The sequence below is a fragment of the Gopherus flavomarginatus genome, chromosome 16, assembly GCF_025201925.1.
Source record: "Gopherus flavomarginatus isolate rGopFla2 chromosome 16, rGopFla2.mat.asm, whole genome shotgun sequence".
In the NCBI taxonomy this organism is placed as follows: domain Eukaryota; kingdom Metazoa; phylum Chordata; order Testudines; family Testudinidae; genus Gopherus; species Gopherus flavomarginatus.
In genome coordinates, this window is record NC_066632.1 from 15,497,267 (window position 1) to 15,518,732 (window position 21,466).

The 21,466-nt window shown below is 59.5% G+C and overlaps 2 protein-coding genes across 2 annotated transcripts in view; both read left to right on the forward strand.

Moving 5' to 3' along the window:
- LOC127035702 (maestro heat-like repeat-containing protein family member 2A) overlaps positions 1–21,466 on the forward strand; it is a 112,913-nt gene that overhangs the window by 19,332 nt on the left and 72,115 nt on the right. The gene's annotated exons all lie outside the window — the stretch shown is intronic.
- LOC127035563 (syntaxin-binding protein 2-like) lies at positions 5,424–16,580 on the forward strand. The gene is made up of 14 exons (XM_050925584.1): positions 5,424–5,460; positions 6,264–6,313; positions 7,355–7,436; positions 8,036–8,112; positions 10,305–10,380; positions 11,050–11,153; positions 12,312–12,460; positions 13,221–13,305; positions 13,498–13,628; positions 13,775–13,882; positions 14,595–14,652; positions 15,103–15,240; positions 15,919–15,999; positions 16,335–16,580. The coding sequence occupies exons 1-14, from the start codon at positions 5,424–5,426 to the stop codon at positions 16,578–16,580; spliced, it is 1,422 nt and encodes a 473-aa protein (XP_050781541.1).

The following is a 21,466-nucleotide window of genomic DNA, read 5'->3' on the forward strand; positions in this document are numbered from 1 at the left end:
TTCCACAGTAGAGCGGCAGGGCCGTTACTAAGCCTGCACTTGGCTGAGCTGACCATGCTAAGGATTGCGTGAGGAGTGACAAGGAGAGTGTCTCCGAGCAGAGTGGCTGGTACAAGATGGAGGAGATGGAGACAACCTGGGACACCCGGCCATTCGGAATGGTTCCATCCTCCTAGACTGGAGGAGATCAGCCTCTTCCTCCAGGTGACAGAGTGAGTGCAAGAGGCAAGGACAGAACCCAGGAGTCCTAGCTCCCAGTGCCCTGCTCTGATCCACCACATACCCGCTCCCCAGCCTCTCGGACAGAACCAGGAGCAGGGCACAGAGAAATGGAACAAGGGGAGTCTCCGTGTTCCCCTAGGAATGTCCTGTAGGCCATCGGCCCAACATCTCAACCGCCTTCCTGCCATGCCGAATGAACCCATTGCTCTGTGCAACCCAGCATCCCGCTGCACGAGATCCAGCCACTGGGAAAGCTAGTCCCCTGTGCTCCCTCTGCTGCACCGGCCTAGCCCACTGCTCCACACACCTCAGCCCAGTCCATGCCGGGGACTCAATAACCTGCCTGCCCAATGGTGCATACTGCTCCCATGCTTGGCGCTCTCCTGTTCCTCCTCCCACCCAGGCTGGCTCGCTGGACCCAGTGGGCTGATCTGGTGTGTGGGGGGGGAGATATGGGGCTGGCTGGACAAGCTGGATCTGATCCAGCGCAGCAGGAAGGCAGACATACCTAAGCCTAGCTGGGGACGGATGATGGGCTAGACAGAGCAGGGATCTGATCCAGCCTGGAAAACCTCAGGTTCCTAATGAATCCCAAGAGGCTGGAGAGGGAGGAGCACAATATGGATACAGCATATCCCCAGGGGGACACCAGGGCAGCAGGCCTGGCCGGCTTACCTTCCATTCTCTTTCCTTCTTCATGCTGCAAAAGAAAACGCTGAGGATCTCTGCGAGGGAAAGAGACCGGCGATTAGTGGTGGGGCTCGGACAGGATGGCTGTGCCCTGAGCCAGGACCCACTGGCTGGTGGAAGGACCCTTCGGGGATGTGGCTCAGAGGCTGTTTTCAGGCCAGCTCCTAGCAAAGCCCCGAGTCAGCAATCGTGGCAGGGTGGTGGGCTAGATGGGCCATGGCTCTGATCCCTCTTCTTTTCTGCCAGGCCGGATACGAGTGCAGCTGATCTAAGGATCTGGCCCCCGGTAGCAAGAGAACCAATCCTGTCCAGCACCTCCTGAATGGAGGGGATCCAGGGACCCCCTACTGTGTGTGGGGGATGACAATACGACAAAGACTTTGACTCCTGAGTCCTGCACATAGAACCTCTCCAAGGCATGCCCCGCTCAGGGAACTGCCAGGCCTGTCTCCTGGGCCCCTTACACAGTCAAGCTAAGCAATAAGATCGTCAGCTCTTCAGGCCAAGTACCATCTTTTTGTTGTGCCCAGCACAATGGTACCCTGACCCATGACCCATGACTGGCACTACTGGCTGCTACCATAATACACCTAATAAATAATGTACAGCACCCAGCACAATGGAGTCCTGGCCCATGACTGGTGCTCCTGGGCACTACCATAATACACCTAATGAATAATCTACAACGCCTTGCAAATGAGGCCTTGGTCCATGACTGGGGCTCCTGGGTGCTACCATAAACCATCTGTTTGTTTTGCCCCTATGCAGCACCAGATTCTGGCTGGCTCCGTAGGGCATGGCTTATAGTGAGCAGTGGTCACACACCAGCTGATAGTGGTGTTACCTGCAGCCCCTAAACGCCGTTCTCTCTGGTGAAACCCCCTCCCCAAATTCTACTGATGTCAAAGCCAAATTAGATTCTTGTCCAAAGAGCCTGGGGCCATCGCATTGACCAGACCCAGGCAGGCTCAACTGCATTCACCAGCTAGTTCCATCCTTTACTTGGGGTTGTGTCTCTCTGCACCTGAATCAGGTGAAGCAAGAAACGCAGGCCTGGTTGCAGAATCAGGAGCCGCAACTCCCTGCCTGGGCCTGCTGGAGGACAACATGAGAGATGCCAGACACACAGACGGGGCTGTCACAGGAGAATCTGGGGCCGCTCCCAGCGTGTGTCAGTTTCGCTAGGCACCTGCTAACACACACCTGTTCACACCCCTCTCCTTGCCAGGGCATGGGGCGGGGCCTTTGCATCACATGATCAACAAGGGGTGGTGCTATCTGAGTTGCTCTGCCTCCATCACAGCTACAGCATCCCCAAGGCCTGAGACTGCACAAAAGCGCTGGTCTCCTCTGCTCCAGCTCACAGCGAGCAGCCTCTCCAGGCCCTGCTGGGGCCCCCTGGGAGTTCAGAGGCTGGGTCAAAGACACCCTCGTGTCTCTCTACTCCCTTCCCAGCAGGCACAAGACAAGAGCCTCCTTCCCTGCAGCTGCTGCCGCCTGGATCGGCCCCCTGCATCTCACCGCTCCCCTCCTGCTTGTTGCTCTTAACTTTCCTGCTGCTATTTTATGTTTGCAGCCATTTAGCCCTGTACAGGAAAGATCCCATCCTACTAGTTAGACCCTTCAGCAGCTCCCTTATCCAGGCTTATAATCCTATCTAGGACCCCGAGTCATGGCCCAGGGACACACTGTGCTTGACACTGTGCTTGGCACTGTACATTATTTGCTAGGGGTGTCATGGTACCCCTCAAGTACATATACCACCCACCCAGCCCCGCTCTGAAGGCACAGCTTAGAGCAGCGACTGCACAGAAATAAGAACAGCAATGTGAAAAAATGATATTCATCAATATCACTTTTCACAGCAGACTTAGCACCCCAATGTCACCCTTACTTCTGCACTTCTGCTGCCACCCTGGGGCTGACAGCTGGAGCCCCACCACCTCCCCAGACAGGAATTGAGACAGGGAGATGGACAGCACGTGTCTAGTGGTGGGGCTCTGGCTGTCCCCTTCATTCCCACCTCCCAGGAGTGCACAGCCCTGCTGCATGAGCCCCTCCCACTGGGGGCAGACAGCCTATATTCTTAAAAAGCACACAGCTCACATCTCCCATGACACGTCCTCATGCCTCCCTTGAGAGACCTGCCCCACAGTTTGAGAATCGCTGCACTAGAGAATGCTCCCCTCCCACAGTCTTCATTCCCAGCTCTAACCACTAGACCTCACTCCCCTGCCAGAGGCAAGGGGAGAACCCAGGAGTCCTGACTCTTAGACCACACTGCCCTCAAACTCTGACAAGCCATTAAACTTTCCCCACAGCCAAACCAAAAGTTCTCCATGTGACGCAGCCATGTGCCACTTAGGAGAAGCCTCTTTAGCCAGCGCCGTTGAATGAGTCCTTCCAAATCCGGACCTGAAACCGAATTAACTCAATTGCTGGGAATGAAACCAGATAATCCGCCTTCTTCCTTCCCTGCCTGCAGCTAATCTGGATTTGGGATATTAAAAATGCAACAACTGGCAGCGAAAAGAAGAGACAGGAGAGAGTGAGTATAAGGCCAGACGGAACCATCAAATCATCCAGGCCCATGTCCTGTTTGACAGGCCAGAGAACTTCCCCCGGTCTCCCTGCACTTAGCCAATTACCTGCCTTTAGCTAAAGCCTCTTCCATAAAGGCTGGCTCTGAAACCCCCCGAGATAGCGAATCCACCCCTCGCCGGGGGACAGCAATCACTCTCCCACTGCAGAATTGGTGCCTTATTTCCAGTCTGATCTGGTCTGGCTCTAACTTCCAGACAGTGGTTCTTGCTCTGCCTTGCCCGCTGCAAGGGATGGGGCAGGGAGCCAGTCAAGCCTGGGAAACAAATTCCTTCTCCAGGAGGCTTTGCTCCAGGGTCCTGGAGCCCAGGCTCTATGGCCATTAATTACCGCACCACCCAGCTGGAAGGGAAGGGCTGGGGCAGGTCTCTGCGCTCCACATGTCACACGCGGACAAGGCAGAACGAAGCATTTCACAGAAGGTTCTCAGCCAGGGTTACGTGTGCCCTGGGGGTGTGCAGAGGTCTTCCAGGGGAACATCCACAGGCTACAGAAGAAGCATTAGCGAAGTCAGTACAAACTGACATTTCCTACAGACAGTGACTTGTTTATACTGCTGGGGGTGTTTTGTTATAGGATTATAGTCTGTTAAAACACGTGTCTATTAGATTCAATGTGTAGTTTGTAAAGCTAGAGCAGCAATCCAAGATGGAGTCTGAACTGCCATCTTGTGACACCATCTTGTTGTTTACTGGATCCAACCAGTTTTTTCCCTCCATTGGCCACTCCAAGGACAAAGTTACCTCAGGCTGTTTCCCACCCTTGCTGGGACTCTACCATATTTCCCCACCACTAAAGGCAGGAAGGGACTGAGCTCCCTGCGAGCGGCGCAGTCCGTCCCAGTGACTGTGCCTGGCTCCGGCCTGCCCAGCACCGTCTGGTGGAAGTGACGAGTGAGGGACGGAGAGATCCCAGCGAACCCGCTCCTCTTCCCGGTACAGCCGGGGCCTGCCTGGGGGGGGGCTGGGGGGAGGGGGGGCGAGGAGCCTGGCTGGGGGGGGCTGGGTGGAGGTGGGGGGCGAGGAGCCTGGCTGGGGGGGGCTGGGTGGAGGTGGGGGATGAGGAGCCTGGCTGGGGGAGGGGCTGGGGGGAGGTGGGGGGCGAGGAGCCTGGCTGGGTGAGGGGCTGGGTGGAGGTGGGGGGCGAGGAGCCTGGCTGGGGGGGGCTGGGTGGAGGTGGGGGGTGAGGAGCCTGGCTGGGGGAGGGGCTGGGTGGAGGTGGGGGGTGAGGAGCCTGGCTGGGGGAGGGGCTGGGTGGAGGTGGGGGGCGAGGAGCCTGGCTAGGGGGGGCTGGGTGGAGGTGGGGGGTGAGGAGCCTGGCTGGGGGAGGGGCTGGGTGGAGGTGGGGGGCGATGAGCCTGGCTGGGGGAGGGGCTGGGTTGAGGTGGGGGGACACAGCTGAGGGGGGCACTGGTTGGAAGGGGGACTTGCAGCTGCTGGCGGGGGCCTTGACCGGAGTCGGCTGAGGCCGCACTACCCCAACTCAGTTCTCTCTTTAACCCTGCCCGAGGCCCCCGCGCCCCACGTGGCCAGGTGGGGGTTCAGTGGGGACCTGCATGGACCTGTCACCAGGAACCTGCCATGGGTGCCCAGGCCCAGCCCCTGTGGCGCCAAAAGTCGGGGGCTGCAGAGTTCAGCCATCATCAGCCTTGCAGACATCGACCCACCAGCACCCCAGTTGCTTCATACTGAAATCAGTCACTGGGGGGGCTGGGCCCATCCATCAGTGACACTAGGCGGGGCTGGGCCCATCCATCTGTGGGGGGTCACAGACACTCCCCAGAGCACGGCAGGGAGAGGCCAGGGCATGCACAAGGGCAGGAGCAGAACCCAGAAGTCCAGCCCTGCCCCACGCATAGCTGAATCCCACTTCCCCCCACAGGGCTGGAGCGAACGTGACAGGAGGCAAAGATGGCCCCATCCGGGTTGAAGGCGCTGGTGCGTGAGAGTAAGTGCGGAGCCAGGGGCTATGAGTCCGGTCGGGGGCAGGGTCCAGTCGGGTGTGGGTCTGGGGGGGCAGGGCCCAGTTGGGGAGGATTAGGAGTCAATCGGAGCAGAGAGCTCCCCCCATCACCTGCTTGTCACACAGCAGAAGGGGAAGGAGGGTGTCTACCTCACCCCCAACGGCTGCCACCTCTCATAGGAGCTGCACCCTGGGAGGGCATCTCTTTCCATTGGCTTGACTCCCACCAGGGCCAGTGGAAGGATATATTGTGCCCTAGGTGAAACTTCCATCTTGCGCTCCTCCCTCTCCCCACGACCACCTCTGAAAACTAGTAATCTTAGTGTTATAAACAGCCTGTCAGAACAGGTAACAGCGGCGTGCAAGGAGAAAAAAGTGGAAGAGAGAGCCCAGTGCTGGGGCGGCAGGGAGTGCAGGTGTGGGGGCACTGGTGGGCGGGGGGGAGCTCAGGGCTCGGGGGAGGGGCAGCCACAATTTTTTTTGCATGTGGCAGCAAAAAACCTAGAGCCGGCCCTGTCTCTTGCTGCACGGGGACAGATCCTTAGTTCAGCTGCGCTCCTCTCTCACCTGGCAGAAAGGAAAGGTGATCAGAGCCATGGCCCATCTAGCCTGCCACCGCAGCACGGTCGCTGACTGGGGGCTCTGCTAGGAGCACATCGCTAGCTGGCCTGAAAGGAGCCTCTGAGCCACTTCCCTGAGGGGTCTTTCCACCAGCCAGTGGGTCCTGGCTCAGGGCACAGCCGTCCTGTCCAAGCCCCACCACTAATCCCCGTCTCTTTCCCTCACAGAGATCCTCAGCGTTGTCTTTCGCAGTGTGAAAAAGGAAGGAGAATGGAAGGTAAGCCGGCTGGGCCTGCTGCCCTGGTGTCCCCCTGGGGATATGCTGTATCCGAATATTGTGCTCCACCCCCTCCAGCCTCTTGGGATTCATTAGGAACCTGAGGTTTTCCAGGCTGGATCAGATCCCTGCTCTGTCTAGCCCATCACCCATCCCCAGCTAGGTTTGGATATGTCTGCCTTCCCGCTGCGCTGGATCAGACCCAGCTTGTCCAGCTAGACCTATATCTCCCCCCGAGACACACTGAATCAGACCGCTAGGCCCAGTGAGCCAGCCTGGGTGGGAGAAGGAACAGGAGAGTGCCAAGCATGGGGGCAGTATGCACCATTGGGCAGGCAGGTCATTGAGCCCCCGGCATGGACTGGGCTAGGGTGTGTGGAGCAGTGGGCTAGGCCGGTGCGACAGAGGGAGCACAGGGAACTAGCTTTCCCAGTGGCTGGATCTGGTGCAGCGGGATGCTGGGCTGCACAGAGCAATGGGTTCATTTGGCACGGCAGAAAAGCAGTGCAGATGTTGGGCCGATGGCCTACAGGGCTTTACTAGGGGAACACGGAGACTCCCCTTGTTCCATTTCTCCGTGCCCTGCTCCTGGTTCTTTCCGAGGGCTGGGGAGTGAGTATGTGGTGGATCAGAGTAGGCACTGGGAGCAAGGACTCCTGGGTTCTGTCCCTGCCTCTTGCACTCACCTTGTCACCTTGGTGAAGAGGCTGATCTCCTCCCGTCTAGGAGGATGGAACCATTCCGAATGGCTGGGTGTCCCAGGTTTTTCTCCGTCTCCTACATCTCGTACCAGCCACTCTGCTTGGAGCCGCTCTCCTTGTCGCTCCTCACGCAGTCCTTAGCACTGTGAGCTCAGCCAAGTGCAGGCTTAGTTACGGCCCTGCCGCTCTGCTGTGGAAGGGCTGGGCCGGGAGCCGTCGGCTCTGCCGTTAGCAGTCACTCTGCTCCCTTGGCTGTACCATGGAAGATGATTGTGGGCAGCTGGGCTCAGGCCAGTGACTAGCTCATCCAAAGTGGCGCACTCCCCTCTCGCTATCCCAGGTGCTGATCACGGACCATCCGAGCACGCGCATCCTCTCATCATGCTGCAAGATGTCCGACATCATGGATGAAGGCATCACACGTGAGTGGGTTCTCCCTCCCATCTGCTCCCCCCGCCAGTGCTCCCCTCTTCCATGGACACACCTCACAGTCAGGGAATTGATTTGTCTACATTCACGTTTGCATCTAGTTTCCCCACTTTGCAGCCCCGTAGACGCCCTCCTTGCTGTTGGTACCTTCCCAGCCAGGTCCAGTTCCTTTAGCCTGGTGCTTTCAGCCCCTGGAACCTCTTCAGCGCTTTTCTCAGACTCCTGTTAACTCCTCGCTGCTCCTCCCCCACGCTGCGGGCAGGGTCCTGGCTGGGGAGGGGGAATGCTGGCCCCCTGCTCCAGGGTGGAGGAGCCCTGGGGTTGAGGGGCACAGAGCTGAGCCAGGACTCTAGTGGGGTGCCCCCAGCACAGTACAGAGGGATGTTCCCTCCCTGCTCTGTACTGTGGCAGCATCGCAGTCCTTGGCCCCACCTCAAAGCAGCTGCTGCATTGCAGCCTGCAGAACCCCCCAGCCTGCTGCCAGCGAACATCCCTGTTCCCCTTGGCTTTCCCTCCCCCTATCGCAGTGGAGAGCAGCTGGGGCGGGTGGCTAGGATGCACTGACCTGCGCCCAGTGTCTGCTCTCTCCTAGTTGTGGAAGATATTGATAGGTGCCGGAAGCCAAACCCCAGCCTGGAGGCCATTTACCTGCTCAGCCCTGTGGAGAAGGTAGGAGCTTAGGCCTGGGGCAGGTGGATGGGGAGCAGGGGAGACCCCGGGGCAGCTCCTCGTGCTGCCTGGAGGTGGCGTTGTCCGGGGGGATGCGCAGCACGACGTCAGGATGGGAATGGGGCTAGTAGGGGCTCCCCAAAAGGCTGCTACCCTGGAGCTGGGCTTCATGTTCTTTGCCATGTGAAGCACAGATTGTCCCAGAGACCTCTCCGCAGTGCAGTCCCATGGGGGTTGGATGGGATGATGCAGCAGGTGGAGAGAGGCAACCTCAGCTAAGCTGACTAGCTAGCAGGTGTGAAAAATTGGGACAGGTGTTGGAGGGGTAATAGGATCCTATAGAAGAAAAAAACCCAAATATTAGGACTGTTCCTATAAAATCGGGACATCTGGTCACCCTAACCTCAGCTGAGACTCAAAGCGAAGGAGAATCCCTGAGGCAGAGGCTCACATAGCAGGGGCTGTGGGGGAGGAGGCTCCTGCGTCTTCTGCAGGGAGGCGAGTGGAGGGGGACCAGGGGCAGGGGGCACTGGTGGAGCATGGTGAAGCCCAGAACCCACAGGTGCTGCCCGCGGACGGAGCGCTGTAGTAGAGGACTGCGAGCTGGGGCCTGGGGCTCGGGACCGGTGTAACGATGCTGGTTCTGGCGGGACCCAACTGAGAGTGCCAGTTCAGGACAAATTGCTTAAAACAGGGCAGTTACAGCCCAAGGCTGGGGGTTTTCCACCTCTAAGGCAAACCAAACCAGACAGACAGAGGACTTTGGTCTTACCCCACTGGCTAACCACAAGTTACACATGGAATTCCCTTAGACACTCCAGTCTCCCAGTATCACCACAAGTGCCACTCGTTATGGGGACAAATAGTTATGAAAACCAATGCCCTAATAAAAGAAAAAGGGTTCTCCTGATCCCTAAGGACCAAGCCCCAGACCCAGGTCAATATATAAATCAGATCTTACCCACAAATCATGCTGTTGCCAGTCCTCTAGAATCTAAAATCTAAAGGTTTTTTCATAAAAGGAAAAAGATAGAGATGAGAGCTAGAACTGGTTAAATGGAATCAATTACATACAGTAATGGCAAAGGTCTTAGTTCAGGCTTGTAGCAGTGATAGAATAAACTGCAGGTTCAAATCAAGTCTCTGGAGTACAGTACATCCATAGCTGGGATTGATCATTCGGTCCTTTGTGTAGAGCTTCCTTGTAACAAAGTCCCTCCAGAGGTATGAAGCAGGACTGAAGACAAGATGGAGATGAGGCATCAGCCCTTTACAATCTTTTCCAGCTGTAAGAACACCTCTTTGTTCTTACTGTGGAAAATTACAGCAAAATGGAGTCTGGAGTCATATGGGCAAGTCCCTGCATACTTTGCTGAGTCTCAGAGCATATCTGCCTTCTCTCAATAGGTCAGTTGTATAGCTGATGATCCTTAGTGAGCCAGCAAGCAGGCTAGGCAGAGCTAACACCAACTTCTCTGAGGTGGCACCCAGAAGCATAGCAGAAGTTTGAAATACCCCCAGTCTAGAGCCAATATTCATAACTTCAACTACAAAAATGATACACATATACAGCTAGCATAACCATAACCAGCAAACCACAACCTTGTCTTAGAAACCCTATTTGAGCCCATTTATACAAGATTTGGTTCCACTACAGGACCTTGGTTACAACCATGTTCGATATGGTCCCTGTTCAAGTCAAGAACGTGACAACTGGGCAGCCAGGTTCTCACCTGTCACAATGGCCGGTCATGGAGTCCGAAGAGCTTCCGAACACCCTGCCTGGCTAGCTGGTGTGGCAAAGCTGCAGGTGCCCAGTGTGGTGCCCGGGGAGGGAGCGGGCCCTGATGGCAGCTGCCTGGGATTGCTGCTTGTCTGGCTGTTCCCTGGGCACTGCTGAGAGCCCACTTAGTTCAGCAGCAAGGCCAATGCCAGGTCCCATCTGTGGCCGAGCATGGACACTTGTGTGGCAGCGAAAGATGTGGCTGGGCTCTGAGACTGTGCCGGGTACTTGGTCACATGCCCTGCTCCAGGTGGAGAGAGAGCCCAGAGCCAGAGGGGTGAAAACCAGCCCATCTCCCGATGGCATCATGCTGGGCCCTGAGTCCCCAGGGGCTGGGCATGGGCTGGGCCGTTCGGGCAGCAGGGAGGGGCCTTGGCTGGTGCTGACAACTCCCCTCCCCCCTTTGCAGTCAGTGCAGGCTCTGATCAGTGACTTCCAGGGCTCCCCCACAAACTACAAGGCGGCTCACGTCTTCTTCATTAACCGTATCAGGGGACGGCGGATCCCCTAGCTGGGAGCCTGGCCAGCGTAGGCCAGATTGGGGGGGTGTCTCTCTCTGCCAGCAGGCCAGTGCCCCAGCAGACCAGACCGAATGACCCCACCTATCCCTTCCCCCCCTTCTCCCCTACGGGCCAGCCTCCAGCCAACACGGCTCACAGCGTGCGCACAGAAAGGCGGCCTCTGGCTACCATTCCCAGCATGCATTGCTCCATCAGTCCCAACTGGGGTGGGGGGATAGGAGACCACCAGAATACCCAGTGTGTCAGGGTCACATCTGCTTCTCCCCATTACAGCGGCAGGGGGAGCCCAAGTCCCCATTCCTCCTTGTGCATCATCTTGAGTTGTACACTCCGGTCACTTCCCCCTGCGGAGGGGCTGAGGGCAGGGTGTGAGATGGGGCTGCATAGGAGAGATTGTGGCCTCCCCTCGCTGCTGATGCTGCAGAAGGCGAGAACACGGCGTGACTCTGGTTTGGTGGGGCTGGATTCATCGTTGACTCCTGTGTGGCCCCACTGACTTGCCCAGGTTCCCCACAGGTGTGCAGCACGACGCCCCTGCTGTGCCCGTCCTGTGCCTGTCTGTGGGGGCTGGCGCTGCGCTGGGGGTCCTGAGCCCTGTACCTGTCACCCCTACCCACTGCCTTTGCATTGCAGCCTGTCCTGAGCCTCTGTTCAAGGAACTGAGGAAGTCACGGATCACCAAGGCCATCAAAACCCTCAAGGGGATCAACATGGCCTTCCTGCCCTACGAGAGCCAGGTGAGGGGTGGCTGGGATTTGGAGGAGCAGGGCCGTGGGGTGAACGGTGACGTACGACACCCCACCCTTCCTGTTCAACGTGGCTGGGGGGTGGGGGAGAATCTTTGCCTTCTAGGGCCCTAGATTTGATGCCAGCACAGGGCAGCAGGGACTAGCCTGCTGCTCACACCTTGTGAGACATGGAATCGCTGGCTTAGATGTTTGGATGAGGAGAGCCCTGCCTCCCTGGCTTTACCAGCTCTTACTGATGGTTTATACCAGGTCTGCATACTCCACGGCCCGATACTCCACACGCCTGCCCTTTGCCCAACCGCCCCATCCCATCCTTGTGTCATCAGTGGATTTCCCCCCTCACGGCCCTGAGGGGAGGGCTGTGTTGTGAGTCGCAAATGCATTGATGGGGAAACTGAGGAACAGAGCAACATGAGCCTGGTCTACACACAAAAGCTTTGTTGGTATGGGTTTGTTATGGGGACATAGGAGAAAAAATCCCTCCTGTAACTGATGCAGCTGTTGTGGCAGAGCCCCTGAGTAGATGCTGATATGCTGGCAAAGCAGTCCTTTCGCCACTGTAGCTTATTTCATCTTGGGTACCAGTGCCAGCTGTGCCAAGAGAAGCTTTGGCTGGTAAAAGCTGAGTGTTCATCAGGAGCTTTCCTGGTTCACCCGTCACGTTGCTCCAGGAAACCTTTCATGGCCGATACTGTTTTATTGGTGTCCAAGCATGTTTGCCCCAAAGGCTCGTTCCGTTTGGCCAGTGAAATAAGCGACAGCAGCAGGCGCGCGTTGATGCCGGGTTTGCTCGTGGCTACACTGGGGCTTTCACCAGACTAGAAGCGTGGCCAAGCCCCCTCCCCCAACATTGACTTCTCCAGGGCAGAGACACACCCCTGAGGGCACCTGTAAGTCTGCAGCCCAGTAACGACCTGAAATCGGGGAGTCTTCATCCCAGGCTGGTGCATGAATCTCTGGGCCACTGTCCCTCTACCACAACAGGAGTGGCTCTGGCAAAGGGATCTCCCTCACTAGGGGCTCGCTATGGCTCTGCCAGGCTGGTCTGGTCCAACAGCGCATCTTAGGGACGCGGTATGGAGCACAGCTAGCCTGCCTGCCAGCAGTTGGTTCCAGGGTCTGATCTCTGCTCCCCTCGCCCCCCAGGTGTACTCCCTGGACAGGCCACAGACCTTCTACAACTGCTTCAGCCCCTACCGCTTCTGGGAAAAGAACAAGGAGCTGGAGATGATGGCAGAGCAGATTGCCACGTTGTGTGAAACCCTGGAGGAGTATCCAGCCATCCGCTACTGGAAGTGAGTGTGCCGGGGGAAGGGGTGTGACGAAGTGGGAATGTTCTTAATGTTTTCTTTGAATACTGCGTGGGTGCCTGTGACGCAGCAGGGAAAGGGGAGTATTGACCTGGGAAGGTTGCAGGGGAGTTTTGCTGGGACTGTGCACTGAGGATGGGAGACTTTCCTTGAGGCCAGATACCTGAGCATGTAACATGAGAAGCAGAAGGGGGGTTGGAGTCAGGTGACACCTTTACCCAGGAAATGGACAAAGGTTGGAGTAGGAGCCGGGGGAGGCTGGGTGAGACGGCTGAAGGGAGTTTCAGTTTGGAGTTGGCTGGGAAAATGGAGGGGAGCCTAGCCGGGGTTCTGGCCTCCCTGCACCCCCGAGATGGACCTGACTGAGAGGGTCCTGTTGTCTGTATCTGAAAGACCTGTCTTGGACTGTGTTCCTGTCATCTAAACAAACCTTCTAACCTTCTGTTTTATTGGCTGGCTGGGAGTCATGGTGAGTCGCAGGAAGCTGGGGGTGCAGGGCCTTGTCTCCCCCACACTGTGACAAGGGGTACCCAGCCATCTGCTTCAGGAAGTGAGTGTGCCCGGGGGAAAGGGTACCCAGCTATCCCCTATAGGAAGCGAGTGTGCCAGGGGAGATACCCGGCCATCTGCTACAGGAAGTGAGTGTGCCCAGAGGGAGAAGGGTACCTGATCATCTCCTGCAGGAAGTGAGTGTGCCCCTGCAGGAGGAGAGGTTTCTGACCCACAGGGTTTGTCTTTGCTGCAGGGACGGTGAAGATAACTTCCGCCTGGCGCATGCTGTGCTGGCCAAACTCAATGAGTTCAAGGTATACGAGCCCAGCATGGGAGAGGTGAGTGAGCTGTGCCGGCCATGCCCTTGCCCTGGGACAGTGCTGCGGGGGGAGCACATGAGAAGTAGAAGGAAGGAGGAGTGATTTTGAACCTGCTTGGAGATCCTGGCGGGGGGAGAGGTGGGGTCTAGACCAGGCCAGGACCGCTCTGCTGGAGCAGTGGGCGATGGGTCTCTCTCTCCTTTGCTCCAGGGCCCTGACAAAGCCCACTCTCAGTTGCTGATTGTGGACCGAAGCTTCGACCTGGTGTCCCCACTGCTGCACGAGCTCACCTACCAGGCCATGGCCTATGACCTGCTCACCATCGAGAACGACACCTACAAGTAGGGGCTGGCTGCCAGCAGAGGGCACCCCGCACTCCTCCTCAGGCGGGCGGGGGGGGATGTGACCCAGGCACCTGCACTGCTCTGCAGCCCCCACACTTGGGGGAGGGGTGCCGCAGCCTAACCCCATCTTCCCTCCCCTGCAGGTACGAGACAACGGGGACCAGCGACTCGCGGGAGAAGGAGGCGCTGCTGGATGAAGATGATGAACTCTGGGTGCAGCTACGCCACATGCACATCGCTAACGTCTCCATGTGAGCACGCTCAGCCTCGCCCCTGACACGCCCCTCCATGCCCCACCCATCCCTCGGACATGCCCCTCTGTGCCTCAACCAGGGCCAGAACCCATCCCCTTCAGGCACACCCTCCCCTTCCCTTCCCACCCAGCGTTGGAACCCCACTCCCCCTTGGATACACTCCTCTCCCACCCAGTGCAGGGACACCCCCCGCAACACACCCCTCTCCTGCTCACTGCCAGGACTCCCCCTCCCCCTCCCACCCAGTGCTGGGGCCCGTCCCTCAGACATGCTCCTTTTTGAGTGCTGAGACCCCCTGGACCCAGCCCCTCTCCCCAAAGGACCCCTGAGCGCTCCCTTCCAGAGCCACTGTCTGCATCTCCTCTCGGGGATCCCGCTGGACACTGACTTCCCCCCGATCCCAGGATCTCCCCATGCACCTCACAGCCCCCTTGAGGGAGTCCCTCACTGACCTCCTGTTGGGCCTGCCGCTGCCCCCAGACACACCCAGCAAGGCGCCAGGAGCTCCCAGAGGTGCACTGAACTCTCTGCCTTGCAGTATCTTTGGAAGAGCCCCCTCCCCCCACTCCCCTGGCCCCATCTGAAGCTCTTGAGGCAAAAACCCTGGTGCCTATGGGGCGGGGGGCTCTATCACCTGTAGTATAGGACAGGGCGCCCCCTACCTTCAAGGCAGTGCCTGGCTCCAGTCTGACCCCTCTCCCTGCTGCAGGAAGGTGACGGAGCTGCTGCACACATTCTCTGAGAGCAAGAGGCTGACCACGGACAAGGTGCGGCGGAGGCTGCAGGGGGAGCGATTGGGAAGTCCGAGATCGGGGGATCCATTTCACTGCCACTGGTGGGGAGGGGAGGCTGCTCTGCTGCCCCAGGAGGCCTTGGCAGATGGGGGGGTGTCCCATTGCTCTCAGGATTTTCTTGTAAAGGGCTAAGAAGTGTATGTGGAGCCCCCTGCCCCCCAGCCAGAGCTCTGGAACTCCCGACTATACGGGAGGGCAGAGGCCCATGGGGCGGGGTCAGACAGCAGGATCGGGGCCGTGCAGGAAGAGCTGCAGAGAGCCAACGCTGGCATCTCCCCGGCCTGCTGCCGCTTTACACCTCAGGGTGTGCTCGGGTTGTGGGGCTCCTGTCTCGTTCCAGCTGGCCTGGGAAAAGCAGGTCTAACCCAAGCTGCAGCTACGTGTGGCCTGAGTGACCCGCCCTGGCCCTGGCACGCCCTGCAGGGGGCTCCATGCACTGGGAGGGGCCGGGATCTCACCACTGCCTCCCTCCAGGCCACCATAGAGGACCTGTCCCAGGTGGTGAAGAACTTGCCCCAGTACGTGAAAGAGCTGAACAAGTTAACCGGGCTGGAGCTGTTAGTGGGCGGGGAGCAGGGCATTCAGTGGGGCTGATGGACAGGCAGGGTGCTCTGTGCGGCTGGTGAGGGACAGTAGGGACTCTCTGGGGGGGCAGGGCACGCTGGGGCACTCTGCTTTACTGCCTGATGAGAGCTGCTGACCTGTCCCGTCGGGCAGAGCCATTTTCCCCCAGGTGCTGTGTGGCACCATGGGCAGCATTCTGCCCGCCAGTGCCCAGAGCTGCCCCGTTAGCCCCAGCAATGGCAGCCCTTGGGTAACGCCCGCGCCTTGCTGCTGCAGCTCTCGGGAGAGGGCCTTAGTGGGCTTCCAAACCAGCCCATTGGAGCCACTCCTGGTGCCACTGGGCCATGTGCCAACGGAAAGCTCCTGGCCACTGGCACAAGTACCCCAACACCTGCTGGTCTCCAAACCTCCGGCCTCCTGGTGGCTAACAGAGAAACCGTGGGCTGCTTTCCAAGCTGCTTCCTTCTCCTGATCCTCCCCTCCAGCTGTCCCACTCCACCCCAGAGGTGGCTGCACATCAGTGCTGGGCAAAACAATCCCTATATACTCGCCTCATTCAGTCGTTTGTGGCTGCCCCTTTGGCCAAGGGGCCTTCCTTGGGGATTGGGGGGTGCAGGTGCTCTGGACCAGCCAGTGATGCGGTAAACTTCCCCATGCCCTGGTCTCTCCCCGCAGTACTCCACACACCTGAACCTGGCTGAGCACTGCATGCAGCACTTCAAAGCATCAGTGGAGAAGCTGTGCGGCGTGGAGCAGGTGGGTCTGTGGGTAGAGCCTGGCTGGGAGGCAGAGTCTGGCTCATGGACTCAGCCCGGAGAGAGGGGTCTCAGACCCACAGGCTCGCTGGAGCCAGGGCCAGCCCCCACATGCAGCACCAGGGGTGCAGAAGGGGGACATGGTGCTCGGGTTACTCCCTGAGGGCCCGTTGCTCACTCCAGGGGGAGCTGACCCCAGGGAGGAGGGGGCCCTGGCACAGGGGGTAGGCGAGCTGTGGGTCATGGGGCTGTCACGTCTCCCATCCTGCTGCGGGGGTGGGAGGAAGCAGAGCGACCTGACCTGGGCCTTGTGTGTGCACCCCCTTCACCCCCCAGGATCTAGCCATGGGGACTGACATGGATGGGCAGAAGATCAAGGACCCCATGAAGATCATCATACCCATCCTGCTGGATCCCAGCGTGCAGGCCTATGACAAGATCCGCATCATCTTGCTCTACATCTTGAAGAACGGTAACACCACAGGCCTGCAGGGGGCAGCACTGGGGGGCCTGCTGCTGCAGGTTGTACCCTTGGAGGCGGTGCGTAAGTCGGTGGGGCCGTGGGGGAATAACACTGCTTAGACTGGCATGCCCCCCAGCCGTGCAGAGCGCCTCCTGGCAAGCTGCTTCCCGGGGCTTGTGTCCAGCCTGGCTCTTCAACCCTGTCTCCCCTCTGCCCACCTCTCCGTGCCTGCGAGCCAGCCAGTGCGGCCTTTGCTGCCTGCTGCTGCCTTCCCAGCAGTGTCTGCCCTCCACACTCCCCCCAGCCCATTCTCTGCAGGGAGGGGAAATGGAGACACACACCCGGAGCGGCCCCCCGGCCCGTTCTCTGCAGGGAGGGGAAATGGAGAGACACACCCGGAGCAGCCCCCCGGCCTGTTCTCTGCAGGGAGGGGAAATGGAGACACACCTGTGGAGCAGCCCCCCAGCCCGTTCTCTGCAGGGAGGGGAAATGTAGACACACACCCGGAGCAGCACCCCCGGCCCATTCTCTGCAGGGAGGGGAAATGGAGACACACACCTGGAGCAGCCCTTCGGCCTGTTCTCTGCAGGGTGGGGAAATGGAGACACACACCCGGAGCAGCCCCCCGGCCTGTTCTCTGCAGGGAGGGGAAATGGAGACACACACCCGGAGCAGCCCCCCAGCCTGTTCTCTGCAGGGAGGGGAAATGGAGACACACACCCGGAGCGGCCCCCCGGCCTGTTCTCTGCAGGGAGGGGAAATGTAGACACACACCCGGAGCAGCACCCCCGGGCCATTCTCTGCAGGGAGGGGAAATGGAGACACACACCTGGAGCAGCCCTTCGGCCTGTTCTCTGCAGGGAGGGGAAATGGAGACACACACCCGGAGCGGCCCCCCGGCCTGTTCTCTGCAGGGAGGGGAAATGGAGACACACACCCGGAGCGGCCCCCCGGCCTGTTCTCTGCAGGGAGGGGAAATGTAGACACACACCCGGAGCAGCACCCCCGGCCCATTCTCTGCAGGGAGGGGAAATGGAGACACACACCTGGAGCAGCCCTTCGGCCTGTTCTCTGCAGGGAGGGGAAATGGAGACACACACCCGGAGCGGCCCCCCGGCCTGTTCTCTGCAGGGAGGGGAAATGGAGACACACACCCGGAGCAGCCCCCCGGCCTCTTCTCTGCAGGGAGGGGAAATGGAGACACACACCCGGAGCGGCCCCCTGGCCCGTTCTCTGCAGGGAGGGGAAATGGAGACACACACCCGGAGCAGCCCCCTGGCCTGTTCTCTGCAGGGAGGGGAAATGGAGACACACACCCGGAGCAGCCCCCCGGCCTGTTCTCTGCAGGGAGGGGAAATGGAGACACACACCCGGAGCAGCCCCCCTGGCCCATTCTCTGCAGGGAGGGGAAATGGAGACACACACCCGGAGCAGCCCCCCCGGCCTGTTCTCTGCAGGGAGGGGAAATGGAGACACACACCCGGACCGGCCCCCCAGCCCGTTCTCTGCAGGGAGGGGGAACATCCCTCCCTTTCTGCAGGCTGTTCAGACGCCATGTTCTGCCTCTGAGCCCCCTGCGACCAGTTCCCTGCCCACCTCTTGTGTCCTCCCTGGACCAGCTCCCTGCTTCTTGCTGCATCCAGCCCCTTCCCCCAGCTCACCAGGGCCTGGGGAACCTCCCTGACCCTGACACTTGGCACAGTCCCTCTTCCCCCATCGGTTCCTGCCCCATGCTGGCTCGGTGGGGCAGGGCCCTGCTCCAAGGCCCTTCCTGTAACCCTGCTCAGGCACTGCCTCTGCGCCCATTGCCCAGGCCAGGTGCCCTCATGTGGCTCCTCTGGCTGCCCAGTTTCCTGGCCAGGGAGCGTGTGGAGTTGCCAGGCCTCCCCCTCTGCACTAAGCAGCAGTAAATGGTTTGGGGGGAGTTGCCTTCCCTCCAGCTCAAGTCCTCACAGCCTTAAAGAGTCAGGCCTCAGCTCTGACACTGCACCTGATTGGCCGCAGGAGGGGGAGCCCAGATCAGGGGGAGGGGGGCTCCCACTGCACTGCCGGAGGGAGCTAGAGAGACCCCTGCCCCCAGCACCCGAGAGAACTGTGCAGGCAGGAGCAGCAAGAACCTGAATTTGATCATTAACTGTGTGGAGTCCGGTGGGTTAGAGTGGATGGTGCTGGGAGCCAGGACTCCTGGGTTCTACCTCCAGCTCTGGGAGGGCAGTGGGGTCCAGTGGGCTAGACTGGGTGGTGGGAGCCAGGACTCCTGGGTTTACCCCCAGCTCTGAGAGAGGAATAGGGTCCAGTGGTTAGAGGGGGGCTGGGAGCCAGGACTCCTGGGTTTATTCCCAGCTCTGAGAGGGGAGTGGGGTCTAGTGGTTAGAGGGGGGCTGGGAGCCAGGACTCCTGGGTACTGCCCCCAGCTCTGAGAGGGGTGGGAAGAGCAGGATCTCAGGATTTGATCAAATGACTAGGACTTCTGGGACCACGGACTGAATGTGCCTGGCTGTGGGTGAGTCCCAGGGGTGCTAGCGCTGACCTGTCTCTCCCCATGCAGATGTAAGCGAGGAGACCCATCCAGCAGCAGGTCAACATCATCCACAACATGCAGCTCCTGAGCAGCTCCTTCATACTTGCGATAAGGGACTGGGGCCAGGGGCAGTAGCTGTACCCATGCCAAGGGGGAGATCTGTGCTGCACAGGGGAGCCCAGGCCATCCTGGGGGTGCCCCTCTATAGCGGTGACCTACTCCCAGCACAGAGGTGGCCTCTGTCCCTGTACAGTGGGCTGATGCCCTCCCCATATGAGGGTGACCCCTGAGTTACTCCCCATCTGGGGTGACCTCTTCTGCCCCTGCAGAGGACCCTGGGGGTCAGAACCTCAGATCGCCAGGGAGCTGGAGCTAGTTACCACTGCATGGGGTGGCCATGCGGCGAATTGGGGGAAGCGGCTCTCTCCTCCCGTCAGTCTCTCTCCCCTCCTCTCTCTCTTGCTCAATGATCCATTCTGTTCTTTTCTCTGCCTCTCCCCTGCCAGCCCGGCTGGAGCGACTCAGGTAGGCTGCGCTCTCCCTGTCTGCCCCCGCTCCCATCCCACACCCCTTCCCTGCTGCCTCTCACCCCCTCTCCCTTCCTCCCCCAGAGCAAGCAGCTGCAACCCGAGAGGAAGGTGCGGCTGGAGTCCACCTACCAGCTGTCCCGCTGGACCCCCAGGCTCAAGGACGTCATGGAGGTACCGGGCCATCTGCTTCCTGGCCTTGGGGGTGGGGGTCACACCTGGCAGGCTGGGCCCAAGGGGGAGGGGTTGGTTTGGGGTCAGCCATGTGTAGAGCCCTGCAAATCCACGCACCATTTCTGCAGATAGTGGATCGGCTGCAGATACAACCAGGTCAGCCTCTACTCCCCAGCAGTGCCTGGTCCACAGCATCCGGCTCATGCAGTCCGGGGGGCACAGCCCATGGCCGTCCGGCACCCATTTGCCCCACTGCGCTGCTTCCTGTCCTGCAGGTCGAGCAGCACCAATGTCCCCACCTGCTCCTGGGCAGCAGGATTTGGGATTGGAGCGGGCAGGGCCCCGGCGCCAAGGGTGACCAGATGTCCCGATTTTATAGGGACAGTCCCGATATTCAGGACTTTTTCTTATATGGGAACCTATTACTCCCCACACTCTGTCCTGATTTTTCATACTTGCTGTCTGGTCACCATACCAGCGCCCCAGCCCTCCACCCCACTGTGATGCAATATGCTCTGCTGCTGTCGTGTACCATTGCTCGTGACCTCCCAGGAACATCACTTGATAAGATACCCCTTCCCCCCAACCCCCACCCCCTCCACGCTGCCCCCACGCTGCCCTTTCTCGAGAGCCCACCCCTGCGCTGCCCCTTCTTGAGACCCTGCCCCCAAACTGCACCTTCTCCTCAAGATCCTGCCCCCACATTGCCCATTCTTGAGACCCACCCCCATGCTACCCCTTCTCCTCAAGACCCTGTCCCCTCCACGCTGCCCCTTAACCCCAGTCCCCACCCTCGCGCTGCCTCTTCCCTGCAAGACCCCTCCCCCCTCGCCCCCGCTAGCCCTTGTGAGCGCTTCCTGCTGCTGGTGAGGCTGTGGATACAGGTAAAAGACGGCTAGTGCAGTGGTCTCCAAAGTGGGGTGCGCAAGTGGATCCTTCGGGGTGCGCGGCAGGAGGAGCGCTTCGGGTGGGAGTCCGCACGGCTTTTTTTTTTTTTTTTGCTTTGGCAAAAATGGGTGGAGCTGGCATGGCAGGGGGTGCGTGCTCAAAAAATTTTTACTGATGTAGGGGTGTGCGATCAAAAGAGTTTGGAGACCACTGGGCTAGTGGATTCTGGGCTTATGCACTTCCACATTTTTGTATCTGCGCAAGGCTCTAGCCATGTGAGGGGCTCATCAGAGAGCCCTCTCCCCTCCTGCCATCCTTAGGGGTCTTAAATCACAGACACGAGTGCCGGGGAGTTGTCTTACCCGGTGCTGAGATGCTGCCACCTCTGGGGTGCGGCACAGGCGATATATACAGGGGTCCCTCACTGGGCCTGAATTCTTCCTGAGGAGTGGCAGGCAGCTGTTACCAGCCGCACAGCAGCACTGCCTGAGACTAGGGCAGGAGGTGATCAGTGTGTGGGGCTGGAAGTGCAGGGGTCCAGGCAGCACACTGTCATGACTGGCACTGGAATCTGAATGGCCTGCAGGGTCCTTGGCCTAACCTCCAGTGAGGAGCAGCAGTTTGTCGTTCATCTGAAGGACGAATGCCTGCAGCACAGTACTGGTCACTGACTGACTGGGGAGAGCGCCCCCTGCAGAGCCCCCCCTCTCCTTGCAGTACAGCACCCCCTAGCGGCACACTGGGGCCAACACTGACTGCCAGGGGAGAATGCCCCCTGCTGAGCCCCCCCTCTCCCTGCAGTACAGCACCCACTAGCGCCGCACTGGAGCCAACACTGACTGCCAGGGGAGAGTGCCCCCTGCTGAGCCCCCCCTCTCCCTGCAGTACAGCACCC

Excerpts from the sequence above, each read along its gene's own strand:
- LOC127035563 (XM_050925584.1), top strand. The coding sequence starts at position 5,424 with ATGGCCCCATCCGGGTTGAAGGCGCTGGTGCGTGAGA. Across the intron at positions 13,306-13,497 it reads ACGAGCCCAGCATGGGAGAG|GGCCCTGACAAAGCCCACTC; the intron begins GTGAGTGAGCTG and ends CCTTTGCTCCAG. Across the intron at positions 16,000-16,334 it reads AGCTGTGCGGCGTGGAGCAG|GATCTAGCCATGGGGACTGA; the intron begins GTGGGTCTGTGG and ends TTCACCCCCCAG.